An 18,920-nucleotide genomic window follows, 5' to 3' on the forward strand; every position below is an offset into this window, starting at 1 on the left:
TGATTTAGAAGAAGTTTTGTCAGTAGAGAAAAAATATTCGAGTCCCAATATTAACTTGAAAATAACTCTTTGACATAGCACAAAAAAGGATTGTTCTTTTGGCATACAGATTAATTGAACATCATATCATATCCCTTGGCAAACGCGCCTTTGACGCATTTACCCACCGTAATGGAGAGTCAGCTAGTTGCTATTTTAAAATCACCTATCTGCAAGTACGAATGTCATTCATCTATACTAATATAATAAAGCTGAAGAGTTTGTTTGTTTGTTTGTTTGTTTGTTTGTTTGTTTGTTTGTTTGTTTGTTTGAACGCGCTAATCTCAGGAACTACTGGTCCGATTTGAAAAATTCTTTCAGTGTTAGATAGCCCATTTATCGAGGAAGGCTATAGGCTATATAACATCAAGCTACGGTCATTAGGAGCGGAGTAGCAACGAAAAATGTTACAAAAACGGGGAAAATTTTGACCCATTCTCTTAGGTGACGCAAGCGAAGTTGCGCGGGTCAGCTAGTCTTACATATACCTACAATTCTCGAGTAACAATGTTCATTACCGTAATTCTCCGAAACGGCTTGGCCGATTCTCATGAAATTATGTGAGCATATTGAGTTGGTCTGAAATCGGCCATCATCTATTTTTCATACCCCGGAGAGTCACTAGTTTTTTTTTTATTTATATGGCAAAAACACGTTTACCAGGTCCGTTAGTAAATTTATACAAATTTATTTCCAGGCGCGTGGTATGAAACTCTTCAATCAGAAACCTGGAGAATATTCCTCAAACATCAAGAGAACAATTTCTTAACTGATGAGACGAAACGAACACATGCTTCGAAAATTGCTGGTGATTTTGGAGCTGATGGTTCTTTCAGAAAATTGGATATAGACTAAGATTGTTTTCCCAAGAAAATATATTATTGGATTAGCAGTGATTATTTTTTAAGTTAAGACAATATTTAATTGAGCGCATTGATATGATTTTTGTAACAGGTGTTTTTTATAAATTTATTATTATTAGAAAAATGTGCCTGACTTCAGACCTTTACAAAACTAAAAAAGTCAGATCGATAGGTTTTTTGATAGAATTGATAAGATTCTGTAGGTTTTTAGTATTTTCTAGATGCAAAATATAATGTATAGGTATATAGTTAAAATAGAAAACACCACCAATTTTGTAGCAGGTTTCCTGCTACGAAATTGTTGCTGCCGCAAATTGCTACCAAAATTCACCCAATAGTTTCGTAGAATCGATTTTCGAAGACCTATGGTATACGGTATTAGAGTAATTAATTTCAACAATAGACAACAATATGTCTATCAGAAACTCTAGATTCCAATAACTTGACTTGATTAAGAGGTTTCTATTAAATACGATAAAGCCTTTAAAAAATATTTTAGCAATATTGTTGACGTGCGTTTATCAACAATGTTTATTATTCCACGTATAATAATATATATATATATATTAGCGTAGCCTTTGTTCCAAACTATGTCGGAGTCGGCTTCCAGTCTCACCGTATGCAGCTGGATATCAGTGTTTTACATGGAGCGACTGCCTATCTGACCTCCACAACCCACTTACCTGGTTTATAACAAGATACCCTTCGGTAAGACTAGTTGTCAGACTGTCAAGCTTCTGACTACTGTTAACGACTGCCAAAGATCTTTGAAAATGACAGCCGGGACCTACAATTTAACGTGCCTTCCGGTACATGGAGGAACTCAGTATGAATAAGATGGTCACCCATCCAAAGAACAACCTCGGCAAGGGAGGCTACAAATAAATTAAAAGCGAAAAAAAAACGTCTCTTGATATCTTACACTACTTAACTGTAGCTTCGCAGCTCAACCGAGTAAGATGTAATTAATTTTCATCGGGTCACATAATAAAAAAAATATTGCGAAATAATTATTTTATTTACTTCCATTTATATAAAAATATATCAATGACCTACTTATTTTTTTAAATACATTTTAATAACCTTACAAATTCAGGAATTGATAAGAATATATCCCTTATACACTAAATAACGCCCAGCGCATTAAATAATACTATTTAAATTATTATAAAAAATACTATCGAATATTGAAAAAAAAAGAAATTGAAAAATTGGTGATTTGTAAACGCATTTTTGCTGCCACGTGAGTTCCTTTTTATATTACAATTATGTGTGTGTTCAAAAAAAATATTATTATTTACGATAATTTAAAAATTTATGAATATTTTGGTCAAAATATAATTGTTTATGATTAAAACTTACCTTATTTTTATACTTTAACAACAAAGGTAAATATAAATTCATAGAATAATTTGTTCAATATCCATGTAATAATTATTATATTTACTATCCATTATTTCATTCTCTAAAGTCTTTATAAAAATATCTTATTTTGCACTGTCGACATCAGTCACATCTAAAAAAACTTTTGTAATTAGTTGGTACAACCATGTAACCATATAAACAATTACTGGGCAGAGTTTAACGTCAAATTTTGAAGCTCCCAAGTGCAGTACCTATGTTCATATATACCAAGCGCAGCACATGACCCAGTACAATGGCGTATCTTGAAAATGCAAACGTCAAAAAATCTACGTATACTATACGTTGATTTTCTAACGCAAGTAATTAATAAGTATATCTCAATTTTTAAGCCACTTTGCCAAGCGCACGGTGTATACGTATATACTGTTATCTCACATTTGCGTTTTCCAGATACACGATTATACTCCGTTTAATATCATGGGCTAAAACCAAAATTTTCAGCAGTGGATGAGCGATCGACAGTACAAAATATCTTCTGCTAAATTCAAAATCAATATCAACTAAAGATCACAACAAAATTACTAAATGACTATTTATCAATAATATTAGTATACGTTTAATCAAAATCTAATTTTCTAAAAGATCCAGCGAGGTAGTCTTCGTTGATGTCTGAGTCGGGACGTTTCTTCTCATTTGAAACGAGCTTCATTGAGTTAATAAGGAATTGCTTTGTTTTACTGCTTCTTAGTTCTTTCTCGTACATGTCTGGAAGAAATATAATAATTTATTAGTATTGGAAAGCTGATCGGTAGGGTGTTCGTCAAGAAATGTTCTAAACAAATTGTAGGCATGCAAGGTTTCATCATGACGTTTTCTTTCAACGTTTGAGCAAGCCAATCTATCGCTATCGCATGGTTAATGGTCAACCTAGTGTCAAAGTCCGGAAGGCCTTTGACATGGCTTAGCGACTGTTATATTAATTGACAACAACCAGGACCGACTTTTTACGTGCCCTCCGAAGCACGCAGTTGCTCCGTTCAAATATCACTATGCGGTCACCCATCTATAGAATGACCGCGCCAGCGGTTGCTTAACCCACAGATCATTTACCGATTGGTGAGCATAACTGACTATTAGCGCCTCAAGAAATCATCATTGGGGCAAGTGATACTTATTTCTAATACACACAACTCCTATTATTCATTACTGTGTTGCCTCAGAATAGAACCGTCTAACACGTGGGACGCGCAAGCTTAGACCACTTGGCTATTATTGCTCTCATGTCTAAGCATTAATAGAGACACAGTTATACGTAAATTGATGGTACGTGTACGAAAGACGATGAATAAAAAATATACGATTATTTAAATTGTTATGTGTGTAGGAAAAATATCCATTGTTAGTTTATTTTAATTAATTCGTTCTGAGTGTTAAATTGCTCTCATCTCAATTTGAAGACGTATGAAACGTTTATTGTCGTTTATTCTTATGATCTTTAACGGTATACAAAATGTAGTTTAATAAACCTGCAGGTCAGGCAATTGCTTAAACAGTTATTACAGATTTGACAAGCATCTTACACTTTTCCAGATTTAATTAAACTAAAGCCTATCTTCCTACACATGCGTAAAGTCAAGATTGACAATATTAATTCAAATGACGCAAGTTCAACACGAAATTTAGTGAAGATCTATTCTCTGAACTCTCTATCTTGTGATCTTTTGTCACATACCCAACCTCTTCAATAGTTCAAGCTAAGCTTATTAACATATATTTCTTCTTATTAATAATCAAACTCTCATTGCTATCAAATAATATATTATTTTTCTCGTTTTGAATCAAATCGTCATTGTTATTAACAAACAGTACCAGTAGCTTCAATTTCCTCACCTTTGAACTCCGCCATAGGTTTCTCTTCACCACCATAATCTTTAGGCAGATATCTCTTAGGCAAGCTCATGTGTAAGTCATCAAGAGACTCGTGGATGATCACACGTTCCATGATCTTCGGACTGAAGAACTGCTTCATGAAGGTGATGACGTGCTGGATAAGGTTCGTGGCGTTCAGGACGTGGATTGAGTGTATTCTTAGACCTAGGCCCTCCTGGAATTTGAAGAAGAAAAGTTTGAATATAGGAAAAATTATTCGTTTTAACTGAATAACAAATCTTTAGACTTCGATCTGGAGAAGACGGATATCGGTTGTATAAGTTGAGAGTAGTGATTATACGCTATTTGTTTTACGGTTTGTTAAGGTCTACTCAATGCAGGTAAGCTAGCACTAAGCATTGATAAGGTCTATGAATATGATTTGTCCGACCTATTTCAGCCATGGCAACCACCTTGACTGAGATTTTAATGAAATTTCTAATGTCTAAAAGTACCCAAGAGTCAAAAAATATTTCAGCGCGAATAATGGTGCCAGATGCCTCCCCCTGTTTCAATCATATCATAAATGGTTTTACTTAATAGTCAAATAAAGAAGATCTCTGCAGTCAACAGTTTGATGAATTATACTCACATGGAATAGATTTGCTGACTTTTGCATCAATGCTGGGTTGAGCCTGAGCAAGTGCGCGAAAGATGTATTCTTCATGTCCAGAACCCAGATATCGTCCAAGAAGTAGTCATATTTCAATCTAATATCTGCCAACTGAAATATAAACAGACAATTTTAGTTATTGATAAGTAAGATTTGTAGATAATACGGAATAAATTAGGCTTAGTTGCTATATCAACTATAGTTCTGTAAGTTTGCTTATGCAGATGCCAAATATATTCCGTTTTCTCATCTAAAAATACACTGTTACAATTCTGCCTTATCTTGGCTACTTTATAAAAGAAATACATGAAAGATGACTGACGCATAATGTAGAATAAATGACTAACGAATGAACCTAGTCTTAGTAAAAAGCTTGAATTGTTTAATTGCAGTATTTTTTTAGCCACATGTGTGGCACGTTTTTATCTTGAAGACAAAAGCCTGCTTCAAACACGTGACAGTAATTAAATATTTTGAAAAACTTGACATTAATGTTTTAGCTATTTTACTAGCAAGAGTACCATATATTAACAAAAACTTAATGACGTTTTACTATATGTATACATTATTCTCGGTAGAAACTAAAATACATGATAATAAAAGATTATCTTGAAAATCTTAATGATCCACATGAATACAATTGTGGTTTTTATTCAACAAACGTAAAATAAAGATTAAAAACAATTCTAAACTGTAAAATACTAAAATGTAATGAATTGCATAGATTTTACTTATAGTTGCTGCAAAAAGTTAGGTGCATTGGACTTTAAGCTCAAATATACAAAAACTAGACTGAAGAGATAATATAAAATGCGGAATATCAGAAAAAAACATGAAGGTGAATCAAAAACAGGTGATCTAAGTGTCGTGGATGTTAAATCTAGAGTCAATCACATTAAAATAGCTTTTTAATATGACACGTTGATCCGACTAGATAACCATTCTGAAGAAGAATATATGAAAATGGTATAAACAATACGTACAAACGTAAAATAAAAAAATCTGTTGATGAATGATAGAATACTACTTATTTCTGCACATGGTTATCGAATTCTATTTAACTATGCAAGCGTTGGTATCTGCTATCCAAAAAATCCAAAATGCCTCTTACCATGAATGTATTCCTTAAGAATGTCTCACATGAGAAATTACTAGGTTCCGGGTCAACAAATTTAATGACGGCCACTCGGTGTCCTTTGTACAGCTTCGGCATTGCTATTTGTAAACTAGAAATAAAGAAAAATATATTGAATCTTACAGCTTATAATTTCTTTTGGGAGTTGACTACTATCGTATGTAATGGATGATAAAAAGTTATTGGTGAAAAATTGTTTCATATCGCCAAGGCCTCTGATAAACAAAAAAATTTTTGAAGTTAAGTAATTTATTTCATAACTTCACAGCATTCAGGACGGAATGTTAAGTCTCATAAGAGTAATAGAGTTAAAATCATAAAAATAGAGAAATTAGGTAAAAGAAGGAGAATAAAGGAAGAAAAGGAATTTTTAAAAATGCGAAAAAACTTGCATTTTAACATTGAATCAAGCAATAAAAGTCATATTACGCGCGTGCTATAATTTCCATTTAAAACCCAAGCGTATTTCAACATAATTTATTAAACAATCAAATAAGATTTTCACACAAATATTTTAATGAAAATATAATAATTGTTCTTGTCACGGTAGAATAATTTCAGGTTGACGTCACGACTATTGTTGTAGGATTTACGAAAATAATGTATTAATGTATAAATCAAGGAGATAATGGAAATCATTAAAACAAAGTTCTTAATACAATGGATAAGAAAATTTTCTAGAACGTAATAGATACTATCTCACATTATTTTACGTAATGTTACGCTTACGAGTCATCTAGATAACTCTATTTTTAGTTTGCAATTAAATCTAATAGTTTAAGTGATCATCGCGATTCACCAGTCACCAGTATTATCAGGATTACTTTTTAAATCGATAGTTCTCTTGATATTTTCTCCAAATCAGAGGGACTAAAACGATACTAGGTTATAACTTTTACTTGTTTTTTAACGAGTTAATCCCTCTGCTGGGTAAGGGTCTCCTCCCGAATGAGTCTGGGAGACTTTGACTACCACCATTACTAGATACGTTAATTATCACATATTAAGAATAAATACTATTGTTTATAAGCTTTATAGACGGTACTTACTATGACGTCCATAAGTCTTGCGAATCAGAGAGGACCTTGTCTCTGCCTTGAACAATCTCAGGAGCTAGGAGTCTGAACTTGTACCAGTTGTCAATCCGTCTCTTTGTCTTCTCAATAGATCCTTTGGCCACGATCAACATTCGCTCGACTACATCTCTGTCTGTAAAAGATACATTCATATTCAATATTTTAAAAGAAGGTAAGACAATATTATGTAATAAGATATGTAGTAAGTATGTGAGTAGAAAAAAAAATATTGATACATTTTTTGACGGCTCGCAAAGTCGTGCACGTGGTGGACCGAAAATCCCTTCCCCGTTTAGAAGCAGACCTTGGGCGGTTATGGGTTAAAAAAAATGTGAATAGAACAAGGGAAGTTTGTGAGGCTCGTAGCAAGTAGCGTTTTTCGATATTAGGCCACCCCTATTCGAAAAAAGGCATGATTTATGTACGTAAAGGAGGTACAAGTCTTTTTAAAATTATTTTTGATTGAATAGCTTCAATGGCCGACTTTGTTCAAGTGCAAATATTTCCTAGGATTAAAAGTATTTAGGCCTAAGTAAGTTATATAAGGCTACAGACTAAGTTTTTTGGCTATCTGAAGTTACTGTATTTAATTATTTTTTTAATTTAAAGACTATTGTTTATCAATTAGCCATGACAGTAAGCCGCTTTTCAAGCCCATCAGTGAGATCAAGAGGCACTAAAAGACAGGAAATATAATTTTATCGAGAGGGTTTTGGGATATAAATAACATGATAAATTTGACGAACAATAACAATGTTTTGTTTTTCAACATTTTAATGAATAAAAACAATATTTATGAGATCTGATAAACGCTGATTAATAACAATAATTATGCAGCCACTGGATTTTATGTAACTATAAACATTTTATTGTGTTTACGTTTTGGATATTTATAAACTTTTATTGTTTTACTTTAATTTGTACAAACAATAAAGCAGGTAGTCGCTAATGATAATTTAATTAGTTTTTTTACTACCCTTACAAATAACTATATACTATATTTTGTTAAAATCTAAGTTGGCTACACAAAGATTTATTTGGAGAAAGTGGCTTATAATTCGAAATGGTTCCAAGGAAAACCTCTTTTAAACACAACTTACTACACTAAGAATGATTCTTGTGTCGTGGATACTTTGACAAACATATTAAAGGTACAACGTACAACAAGACCTGAAGAACCTGATTTATTTTGAATCTCATAGTTGTGTAATCAAATCCTAATCCTAGACTGTGAGGTGCCATGGTTACCTTAACTATTACAGTGGTGTAGTCACGTTTCATAATTATGTGATAGTTTACACGTAGTGTAGAAGAAATTCGTCAGCTTAATATCTGGTATATTTTGTTTTCCAAACTAAAGTAAAATCATCATGTGAATGGTCTTGAGAATAATTATAGATTTCGATCGAGTACGATTTCTCGATCGCCCGAAGGTAACCTACGTTTCCATTGTACAGTTGAAATTAAACTGTGCACGGCTAATTAAAAACTTGTTATACCGCTTTAGTTGAGTCGATGAGAGATATCTATATTATCTATACTAATATTATAAAGCTGAAGAGTTTGTTTGTTTGAACGCGCTTATCTCAGGAACGACAATTATTTTTGTGTTGAATTGAACATTTATTGAGGAAGGATTTAGGCTATATAACATCACGCTGCAACTGGAGCGGAGTAGTAACGGAAAATGATGGGGGAAAATTATTAGCCAAGTTGCACGGGTCAGCTAGTCTATAAATAATTTGTCGAACCAATTCATAATTAGGGCATTATTTTAATATTGAATTGAATGCAAAAGTATTTAATGCACTTTCCAAAATTAATAAAATAATAACACTTGCGTATTGCACAAATATCCGATCGCTCCTCTTAAAGGATTCCATTTAGATAGCTTTTAGTTTTTGCTTAGCCATCCGGGCTAAGCAAAAACTGTGTGTATGTATAGAAATATTTAGAAAACTAATGTTATACGCAAATAATTAATTATTACGGATTTGTGTGTTTATTTTTGCGTTAAAATTACTTGTAAAAAATATTCATGCGGAATAGCTAGCTAGCTAGCTAGCTAGGGGCGCTGATCAGATTTTCATACAAAGAAATCTCTATAGTTACTTTTAGTTGTGGTTTGTTAATGAAACATTCAACACAAGATAAATCTTTATTAGACGAAATCTAATTGTCTTTACCCACAATTAGCAAATAAATTGCCGTTACTAATTCATGAAATAGTTCTGTTCAATAGAAATTCGTTCTGATTTGAAATTCGGTCTTACCAATTCCAGCTTCAACTAAATGTGGTTGTTTTTGAAACCATTCAATGATGGCGTCAACATCTTCTTGTATGGTGCTGTCTTTCAGTCCTAACTGGCCTCTGATCTCCTGAATGTCTTCCTTGTTATGTGGGTACAAAGGGCTGAAGTCTTCGTAAGACATCTGGAATAAATAAACGAAGGTTAAAAATTAAGTGATTTGTTGAAAATGCTTTCCACATTCCCAAACATTCTTGGCAACCGTGGCTTAACCTCCGAGACCGATCCGCGTTGTTAACTAAGCCACGAGCTCCTCAAAAACATCTTTCAAATAAAAATTTGAATCTTTTCTCAATCAAGGCATCATCGTTACCATTAATCATCTAGCGAGTACTAAGTAAATACCACAATCTACTGATTTCATTAATATTGAGAATCTCAAACTATGCCCAAATACATGACATGATAAGTAGGCAAGCCTTAACTCTAAAAAGCAAATATTTTTTTCTGTTTTTGTATTAAATAAATACCAAAATTCTCAGACTACGAAGTTTACCTACTTCCCATTGATAAATAAATTGGTAATTTTAAAGATATGCTCTTTACCTAATTTACCCATTTAAAGCTGTAATTAGAGTTTGACTCTACATTATAAAAACAGCCATAGGCATAATTTACGTGTTAAATGTGTCTATTTCTATATTATTATGTAATTACGATGTTTATAACAACTGATCTCACAGTGGAGAGTTTTTGTCATTTTTAAATCTATTGTAAAGTTTTTGCTGTATTCAAAAATAATTGTCATTAAAATTGCTTTAGAAATATTTTTTTCTGTCTTAGATAAATATTAGTTTTGAAGACAACTCACTGGCTGAGAATTCTTAAGTTTTATAACCTAACTTTAGGAAATGACCACAATGTATCGATATAAATAACCGAAAAAATAAAACAATATAAACGGGATATATATAAAGTTTGTGACAATGGATGTATGCACATATGCATTTTTGTTACTCTATCACGGAAAAATCTGCCACAGATAGTTTATTAACCTAGATTAACACATAGAATACATTTACCGCGTTGTCAACATAAGAATCGAACTCACTACTCTCGGGAACAGTGGTAGCGAAATTGTGGTCTCCCAAATAGTGTCTCGTTTATTTTATTATAGCGATTGTGTTTTATTATCCGCCTTTTCAATGTTAGGAGGAACATGTTGTCACTTATTTCAAAACGTTAAGGTAAAAGTAATATACCCGAAGTTCTTGAAAGGTGTGAACTCTTCAAGCCGTACTTGACCTAAAGGCCTTCATAGAATTTAACTGTTTAAGTACTGTTTCTCTACTAGAGATTTAGATAAAATGAGTGGAGTTTCTTAGAAGCTGAATATAAGATTGGTTAATTTGGATCAACTACCTCTGTTGCCTGGGCTATGGAAGTCTACACAACTGCTGGCGACGAGGTGTTGTTGTCACTTCACGGGCCGGGTAAATAGTCACGCATCATATTTCATATCAGTAAATGTTCGATCATGTGACAGATTGCACCGCATCGCCTACTAGAGGGGCTTGTGTAAATTTTGATTATTTCTGAATCGCGCTATTAAGATTCTCCAGCGGCTACTATATATGTACAAGGATCCGAACATTTTTTGAGCTCGTACATCCGATTTGATATATTTATCACGCTTATACCTTCACGTAGAATCGTATTCAATCAATTACCGTACAGTAATGTCAAAATATTAAAACGCAACATAAAAAGGTGCAGGATTTTACATTCTTGTTAGAACTGTTTTAAAATTGTCATTCATAGAAGATTATCTTTTCATTCTTAATTTTGTTTGTTTTATGACAGTGGTTGGTTTATATACTTTATATAATCTACGTAATAATAAAGATCAAAGTAAATCAATTCAAGATTTCAACATCAAATTGACAGAGTTATTTCGTTTCGTCATACGTAACTTAAATGTCATTTTAACATGTTTTAATTAGACTCAAGAGGTCATTCAATTCAATATTTTTATTGACGTGTCACATTCTTTAAAATTATATGGATACTTTTGTTTTTAAATTATTTTTACAGCAAAGCCGATAGATAAATAAATATTATTGGACAACTCACACACACGGTCATTTAATTCCAAACTAAGCAGAGCCTGTACTATGGTAAACAGATAACTAATATTAAACATTCTTTTGAAAAATAAAACATAGGAGAGTCTACAATATAATTTTTTTGTATTAATACTCGCTGAATCTATTACAGTCTCAAAACCAAGTACTTAATAGAAAGCCTGCGTGCCCAATTTCAAGCAAATATTATAATAATTTTATTAATATAAAGTACCTCTATCAAACAAGCCACCGTCAACTGCATAATCGTCTGCCTACGGTTCAAGGATGCTCTACATTTTGAACTCAGTATACCTCTGTTATCCGTGAACCTTGGATACTATAGTCGCAACACTTAATGGTGTTGTGGACTATAGTAAAGTCTTGAAAAAACAATAACAAAAACTATTTGTAAATAAACCATTTTCCAAAAGTCACGGTCTTTAGATTTTGAATTATTAATGAGCGAATGATGTATGGCCACTATACCATTATTGCATTGAACAGTCGATAGTTTAATACTCTACACGAAAACTTATGGTTGAATTTAATTTGACTGCCTCCGCGACGTAGTGGTTTAGGTCGCCACACCGTTACCATCGCGTCGGGAGGTCGTGTGTTCAATCCCCATACAAAACATTATTTGTGTGATCTACTAATAATTGTTTCGAGTCTGGTTGTACTTTGTATTCGTTGTTTATATGTTTGTAAAATAACCCTGAGGAATTCTTAGTGCGGGAGTTGTTTTATTAAAGAAGGCAAAAATATTATTCTTTTAATTTATTCAGTTTGTCTACCTTAATACGCGTCGTTTCACACTAAACTACATTTTTATTTTCTTTTTTTATTTCTTCAAAAAGATATATTATATTGGTTCGTATTTTCACGGTTTCACGTCACAAACTTGACACATATATTATGGCAGTCAGGATGGATGCAAGAACGGACATATTTCGTTACACACGAATGCGGCCCAACTACCCAGAGAATGTTGCAACCATCTATTGGTAATCACTATACTGTTAATAATACAAAGTACGAAATCTAATCGAATAAAAACTATAGAGGAAGATGATTTGTGAGGAAATTTGCAACACTGAGATCCTTTTTAGTACGATTCGATCGATCGATGAGACAATCAGTTTTCTACTATATCGAACCAGCTATCAAGAAATGAAGACATGAAAAAAAATATTACTATTATTCTCGGCATTTTGGTTTCCGTTATCATAACTGTGGTATCGATTTAAGAGAATAAAATGAATTTTCAAATTTATTACGTAAGGCCAGGGGCGCTGTATATTTTTCGGTTTAAGATTATTGATTTTCGCTTTTGGAGTATAGGACAAAAACTTCTTGTCAACGATTTTCTGTTCAAAATACTTCAATAGTAACCCAATCCTTGAAATGCCTCGCAGCTCTTCTTGCGTTTTTAAACAGCTATGCCTTTACTAATGCATAACGTGCATCGTGTTTGATTTCTAATTGAGGTAACATTGACTTACACGGCGCAGTATTCGATGTGGTCGCAACGCTGCGACAGTTACGTCAGGTTCCATTCTTATGCACACCATACTAACATAAAAGCGACCTATATTTTAGAACCCAGTATTGTCCCACTATTAGTAAGTACTAGACAATATTTCTGTCTCTAACGCTTTCATAGTTTAACAGCTTATATTTAATCGAAATGTGGTAGATTCCGACGAAGAATTAAGACTACTCAATACATAATTAAAAACTTCACGCGGGAGAAACCACAGGTAAACGTTAGTGAATGCAAAAACAACAGCTTACAATCAAAATGACCTAACCAATCACTTAAAATTTATAAATAACCGAGCGAGTCGAACAATTTGAATGAATTTAAATATATTTTAGGATATTGGGGTCAATATCAATGCCATGTGCCAAAATAATATTATACAACTATTATATTATTTATTCATTGTCGTGGATGTTACAAGGATTGTGGGCAAGGTATTTCCTGCTTAGAATGGGAGAATGCCGATTTTGATGATGATTTTGAGACAATTAGCAATGCAAGGATAACAGTTCCGATATATTAAAAGTGGGTTTTACGGTCTTCCTCGTATTTGAGGTAAACAAGAGGCATCCTTGAAAAGTAATCTTTTTTTCATCAATTATTGTTATATAATCTAGATCTGCTATCGACAAATATAAATCGTGACGATTTTAAAAACTTTTCCCTCCTTTGAAGCTGTTTTCAAATTTTGGTAAATACACACTGCATGAATCTAAACTTGTTATTGTTTTGAAGACCAGAAAATTGTTTCTATTAATTTTGATTTTATTCCTGAAACTTCTAAATCTCTTTCAATTAAATTTGGTAACGAAGCAGAATGGCAAAGATAAGGCAAAGGATGTTCGTTCAGCGATATCGATCATGTTAATTATTGTATCCAATATTTATTTGCGAAGTGTTTTGGAAGTTGCATAATACATAAAATATTTGAAAGATTATTAAGTAGATAATATTTTATCATTTGGTTGATCTTTTGTCTCGAATATATTTTAATTTAAATAGGAGCCTTCAATATCTTTAAAAGTTAATTTCTCAAATGTCAATCGGATGCAATCTGGTCATCAATGATGGCTGAATTACTTTGGTGTTTTATTCAAATTAGAGGAATTATAGCCAAGCGATATAAGCAATGTCTCTCACGCAAGTGGTTGGGGGTTCGAACCTAAGGCATAAGGTATACTAATGACTCTCCTAGTTATGTAAATATGAAAAAAACTTATTTGTAGCTCAAATTTAAAAAAAAACATTGTAATGAAACCTTGTATCTCTACAGATCCCAAAACTGCAATGTCCTTCATCTGCACTTAGTAGCGTGGTGGGCTCAAGACCTAACTTCCCTTATTCCGGGAGGAGACACTTGCCTAACAGTGGCGCAGTAACAGGGTTAATTAATATATTCTAATCAATATTAATTAATTCCATAGGAAATAAGTATTTAACATAAATATCTATTAAATTAAAGCCCAAACGGATATACTTCCTGATCTAAATGTTTTAATTAATTCTGATTATTTCGATAATAATCGATTCATTTATTCATCGTCTATCATTAGCGAAGGTCTTTGGACTTGATTTCGAAATTCAGATTGTTTGATTGACTTTTCTTGCGCAGTGGTAAATGTGATCACCGCGCCATTACTTTTGCGTGTAGGTTTATGGGTTCAATTCCTATTAGAGGCAATATTTATTCTGTCTATATTGTACGCACCGACATACATAATATATAAAAAAACTTGCCTTCTTCCTCTAGGGATAGGCAGAGACCAAAGAATATTATGTTATTTCTATATTTATTATATCTGTTTTTATTCAAAAGATGCTATTTTAGATTGTATTGTTGTGTTTATTTATGAGTAGTATGAAGAATCTCGTCATATTGTAACTCTTACTAAAAATCTTTCGGTTAAATATAATCTAAATAATATCATAGATACCTCACTATTCAGGTCTGAAACTATCATAGTTCGTAGACTACTAACTACTTATAAAAAAACTGGTCCAAATTCTGAATTCAAGATGATTTTTGTTTGATCATAAAGACAGATTCTGAAAACTTTGGATGGGTTGTTAATAAGAAATCCATATTCAATAATATTATATCTTAATTAGGTAGAGACCTTCATAGTTTGGTCCAGATAGCTTAATTTTTTAAATTATTGGTAATTATTCATTCATATCTTCTAATTATTTATTCGAAAATTTAATATCTTAATTGACGTCTTAAAAAAATATATATTATTTAATTACAATAATTTTAAAATTTATATAACAATGTAAAAAAATACATATTCAAAATTAAATATTGATTGACACAAAAATATTTCATTTAAAAACACAAAATATAATTTTATAAAATTATTAATCTGTTAATTTCTTAGTAATTTATTCAAACGTTTTTAAATGTATTATTATAAATATTGAAGCTTTACTTACATTGAAAAATTCACTGTAAACTCCAAAAAAAAAATCACTGCAATATATTTTTTACTCTAAATTAACACTCCAATAGTGAGCATTAAAATAATAAATGCTAACACAAATAATTGTGAAAACATACAGACACGACTGCCGCGCGAGAACATCGGGCTAAAATTGTAGCGTAGTCCTTAAAACACTATAAATATGTAGTTTGCGAAATCATTGTGTGACCTCTAACGTATAATAATAATAGCATTGTGTATTTAATATACCTGTCCGAAATACATTTCGCGGCAAAATGTATTTTTGTATAAAAATACGTGGAATAAATGTTAAGGGGGGTTTTGCTTTTTTTTTGACATTAAGAAAAAAAGGATTCTATTATTTTTTTGAAAAAGGATCGTGCTGGTTTTTTTTATGTAGATTTGAACTAAATATAATAAAAACCTATTACTATTTAACTAAATCAAATATTTAATATATTTTTACATTTAGAGAAAGTATTTCATTCTTTTTTAAAGAGAACTGATCAAGTATTTTTTGTGTTTTGATTTTCCGTTTTTGACAGTTTTACGTCATATAAGACATTGAATATTAATTTAAATGGATATTACAACACTAAAATTGGGTTTTTCTGTTCCTAAATTCTCTAGTCTTTTTCCTGCAATGTGCTTGCTTCAATTACATGTAAAACATTATGACAGTTTATCAGTATATTAATATTTTTGTGACTGCAAAATTCCCTAACCTCACCTTTTGGACTCAACCTCCTCTCCCCTTATTATAACAATGTCCAGCAGTGGAATAATAATCTTTTAAATACAATAATTTAAAACTTCATTCTAAATAAATATTACTCACACAAAACAAAAAAAAAACAATCCTGGTAAATGTGTCATTTCAAAAAAAAATTGTTTGTTATTTTTTTTCACTAAGCGTTTATAACGCAATGAGCTGCTGACAGGAGGTTAAGGATCAAATACTCATAGTTATAAGTCATTAGCAACATTATACATAAATATTGTGATTGTTTCTTTTAAAATAATGTGAGGTAGATAATTATTTAGTTTTGTTTACATTTAACGTCCTTACGTTTAAAAAACGAAAACAGTTTAGCTTTTTTTTATGTCATGGGCTTTATAGAGGCCCTATCTATACTAATACTATAAAGCTGAAGAGTTTGTTTGTTTGTTTGCTTATTTGAACGCGCTAATCTCAGGAACTACTGATCCGATTTAAAAAAATATTTCAGTGTTAGATAGCCTATTTATTCAGGAAGGCTATAGGCTATATATCACCACGCTACGACCAATAGGAGCGGAGTAGCAACGAGAAATGTTACAAAAACGGGGAAAATTACGACGCATTCTCTCTTATGTGACGCAAGCGCAGTTGCGCAGGTCAGCTAGTTCGTTATATTTTTTCCATGGCGATATGTTAAGGTTTTATGGCGAATTATGGAACTATTCAGAATTCGGTATTTACCTTTGTTAAATGATATTGAATTTTTACCCTATTATTCTATTACTCTATCATCCTATTATTAATTGAATATCATAACAAATTACATGTCAGTTGTTATTGCGGACCAAGTGGCGCTCATTGGTCTTGGCCCACACTTATGGAAAACTGGCGTGATTTTATTTTATTTCTGATATCTTAAGATATGTTTTATTCGGACTACTACCGCAACTGTTCATAAATAATATCAGTAATACTCTTAGCCAATGTCCAAATACACAATTTTTCAACAAAATATGTATTTTGTGGGTCTTTATTAGTATAAGCGGTATAACGACCCATCCAACGACGCGTTAATGGATGTTCCATACACATTTGAAGCAATTAATTTTGTAATTAGTCAGATATATTATTGTTTCGTAATATTTCAGCCTAAAACTGGCCCCTATTGCACAATCATCTTAAAATATTCTTTATATATATATTTTTTAATAATAGCAACTTTTGAGAGGAAGAGGAGAATATCTTAAAGAAATTGACATTCCTGAAGTTTTTGAACAGTTTCTGAGGAGAAGTCTTTATAGCATTATTTTGTTTGCAAGGTCCTATCAGGTCCATAATATAACAACACAGTAAAACAGTACTCAAAAGTGGGACAACAAATGGGTTCAATAATAATTATAATACAACAAATTGTGTTGGTATGCCGCTTTTAAAATTTAATCATCCTCAAAGGCACGTTAACTCTTCAATAAAAACATAGAACCCAAAAAAAATGCAGGAGACCCTCGCCCAGCAGTGGGACAGTAATGGGTTAAATTTATCTTGCATAAAGTACAGTGTTTTTTATTACATTCTCTATATTGTTTTACAGTGAAGTAAAACAATGGAAATTTATATTTTAAGTCGGCTACAAATTATATCGTAGAGGTAATTCAACATTTGACATACAAAGTACAACCATCGTGAATCTCAGGCATCTTTACAAACACTTAAGCAAAGGTTTCATAGTATTACCAGACTTGAAAAAACAATTTGAACATTACACATATAATTTTCTCAATTACAAATCGAGTGCACTACAACACGCGGCTACCATTATAATCTAAACAAGATTAAACTATCTATTATCGCACAATCCCTTGCAATTACCCTACTTATTTTCCCATTAAAAATCTTAGGGCGGTACCCGGCTACCTTTTATAAGAGTTATGTAACATGTACAAATAACTAATACTAGCTGACCCGCGCACCTTCGCTTGCGTCACATAAGAGAGAATGGGTGAATTTTTTCCCCGTTTTCGTAACATTTTTTACTGCTACTCTGCTCCTATTAGTTGTAGCGTGATGATATATAGCTTATAGCCTTCCTCGATAAATGGACTATCAAACACTGACAGAATTTTTCTAATCGGACCAGTAGTTCCTGAGATTAGCGCGTTCAAACAAACAAACAAACAAACTCTTCAGCTTTATAATATTAGTATAGATAGATTATGTACACGACAGTTACAACATGTATTAGGTGATACGCATACTAATGTGTGGCATAATAATTATTCAATCAATGGTAGACTGTGTAAGCAACCAAAATGTTAGAAAGGTTGTACTAATTTTAACGTGTGACGACGTTTGTAAGAATGCAAGGAGTTTATTTATTTCATTATACCAAAGTGAAACAAAATTCTGTTCATGGTGTATTTAATTCGAGATGATGATGATAATGATGATAGATAAAAGTGTATAGTAAACGATCTAGTTATTAAAATGTGTAGAATGTGTAGAAGCCATCTGTACCTAAATATAATGCTAAGAAGTTGTGGAAGTGGCCCTAAGGTACACTCAATGCTGTCGAGGACCAAATGTTTAAGATTTGAAAGTACGTAACAAAATTGTTCTTGCATTCCGTTTTTCATTATTTGTCGATAGTTACTAGGTTGATAGCAGTAGAAAACCCTTCACAGATTGACTTGACGGCAAATTGCAACACGATACGATTTATTAAATTAAATTAAATTAAATTAAATTAAATTAAATTAAATTAAATTAAATTAAATTAAATTAAATAATCATTTATTTCAGGCAAATCACCCATATTTTTGT

General features: G+C 32.0%; 1 protein-coding gene across 1 annotated transcript; it reads right to left on the reverse strand.

Moving 5' to 3' along the window:
* Nucleotides 1-1,901: 1,901 nt before the first annotated feature.
* Nucleotides 1,902-15,526, reverse strand: LOC142981788 (alpha-tocopherol transfer protein-like). Its single transcript, XM_076127893.1, has 7 exons — nucleotides 15,372-15,526; nucleotides 9,294-9,453; nucleotides 6,994-7,153; nucleotides 5,921-6,035; nucleotides 4,789-4,920; nucleotides 4,158-4,371; nucleotides 1,902-3,032 (listed from the first exon to the last, which is right to left on the reverse strand). Exons 2-7 carry the CDS (start codon nucleotides 9,451-9,453, stop codon nucleotides 2,884-2,886), a joined length of 930 nt encoding a protein of 309 aa, XP_075984008.1. The 5' UTR covers nucleotides 15,372-15,526; the 3' UTR covers nucleotides 1,902-2,883.
* Nucleotides 15,527-18,920: the final 3,394 nt, after the last annotated feature.

The sequence above is a fragment of the Anticarsia gemmatalis genome, chromosome 20 (genome assembly GCF_050436995.1).
Source record: "Anticarsia gemmatalis isolate Benzon Research Colony breed Stoneville strain chromosome 20, ilAntGemm2 primary, whole genome shotgun sequence".
Classification (NCBI taxonomy): domain Eukaryota; kingdom Metazoa; phylum Arthropoda; class Insecta; order Lepidoptera; family Erebidae; genus Anticarsia; species Anticarsia gemmatalis.

What these genes read in the sequence shown, in the direction of transcription:
- LOC142981788 (XM_076127893.1), bottom strand. Translation starts at nt 9,453, where the DNA reads ATGTCTTACGAAGACTTCAGCCCTTTGTACCCACATAACAAGGAAGAC. An exon ending in TTTAGTTGAAGCTGGAATTG is followed by an intron (nt 7,154 to 9,293) that starts GTAAGACCGAAT and finishes TATCTTTTACAG; the next exon opens with ACAGAGATGTAGTCGAGCGA. An exon ending in ACCTATGGCGGAGTTCAAAG is followed by an intron (nt 3,033 to 4,157) that starts GTGAGGAAATTG and finishes TATTTCTTCCAG; the next exon opens with ACATGTACGAGAAAGAACTA.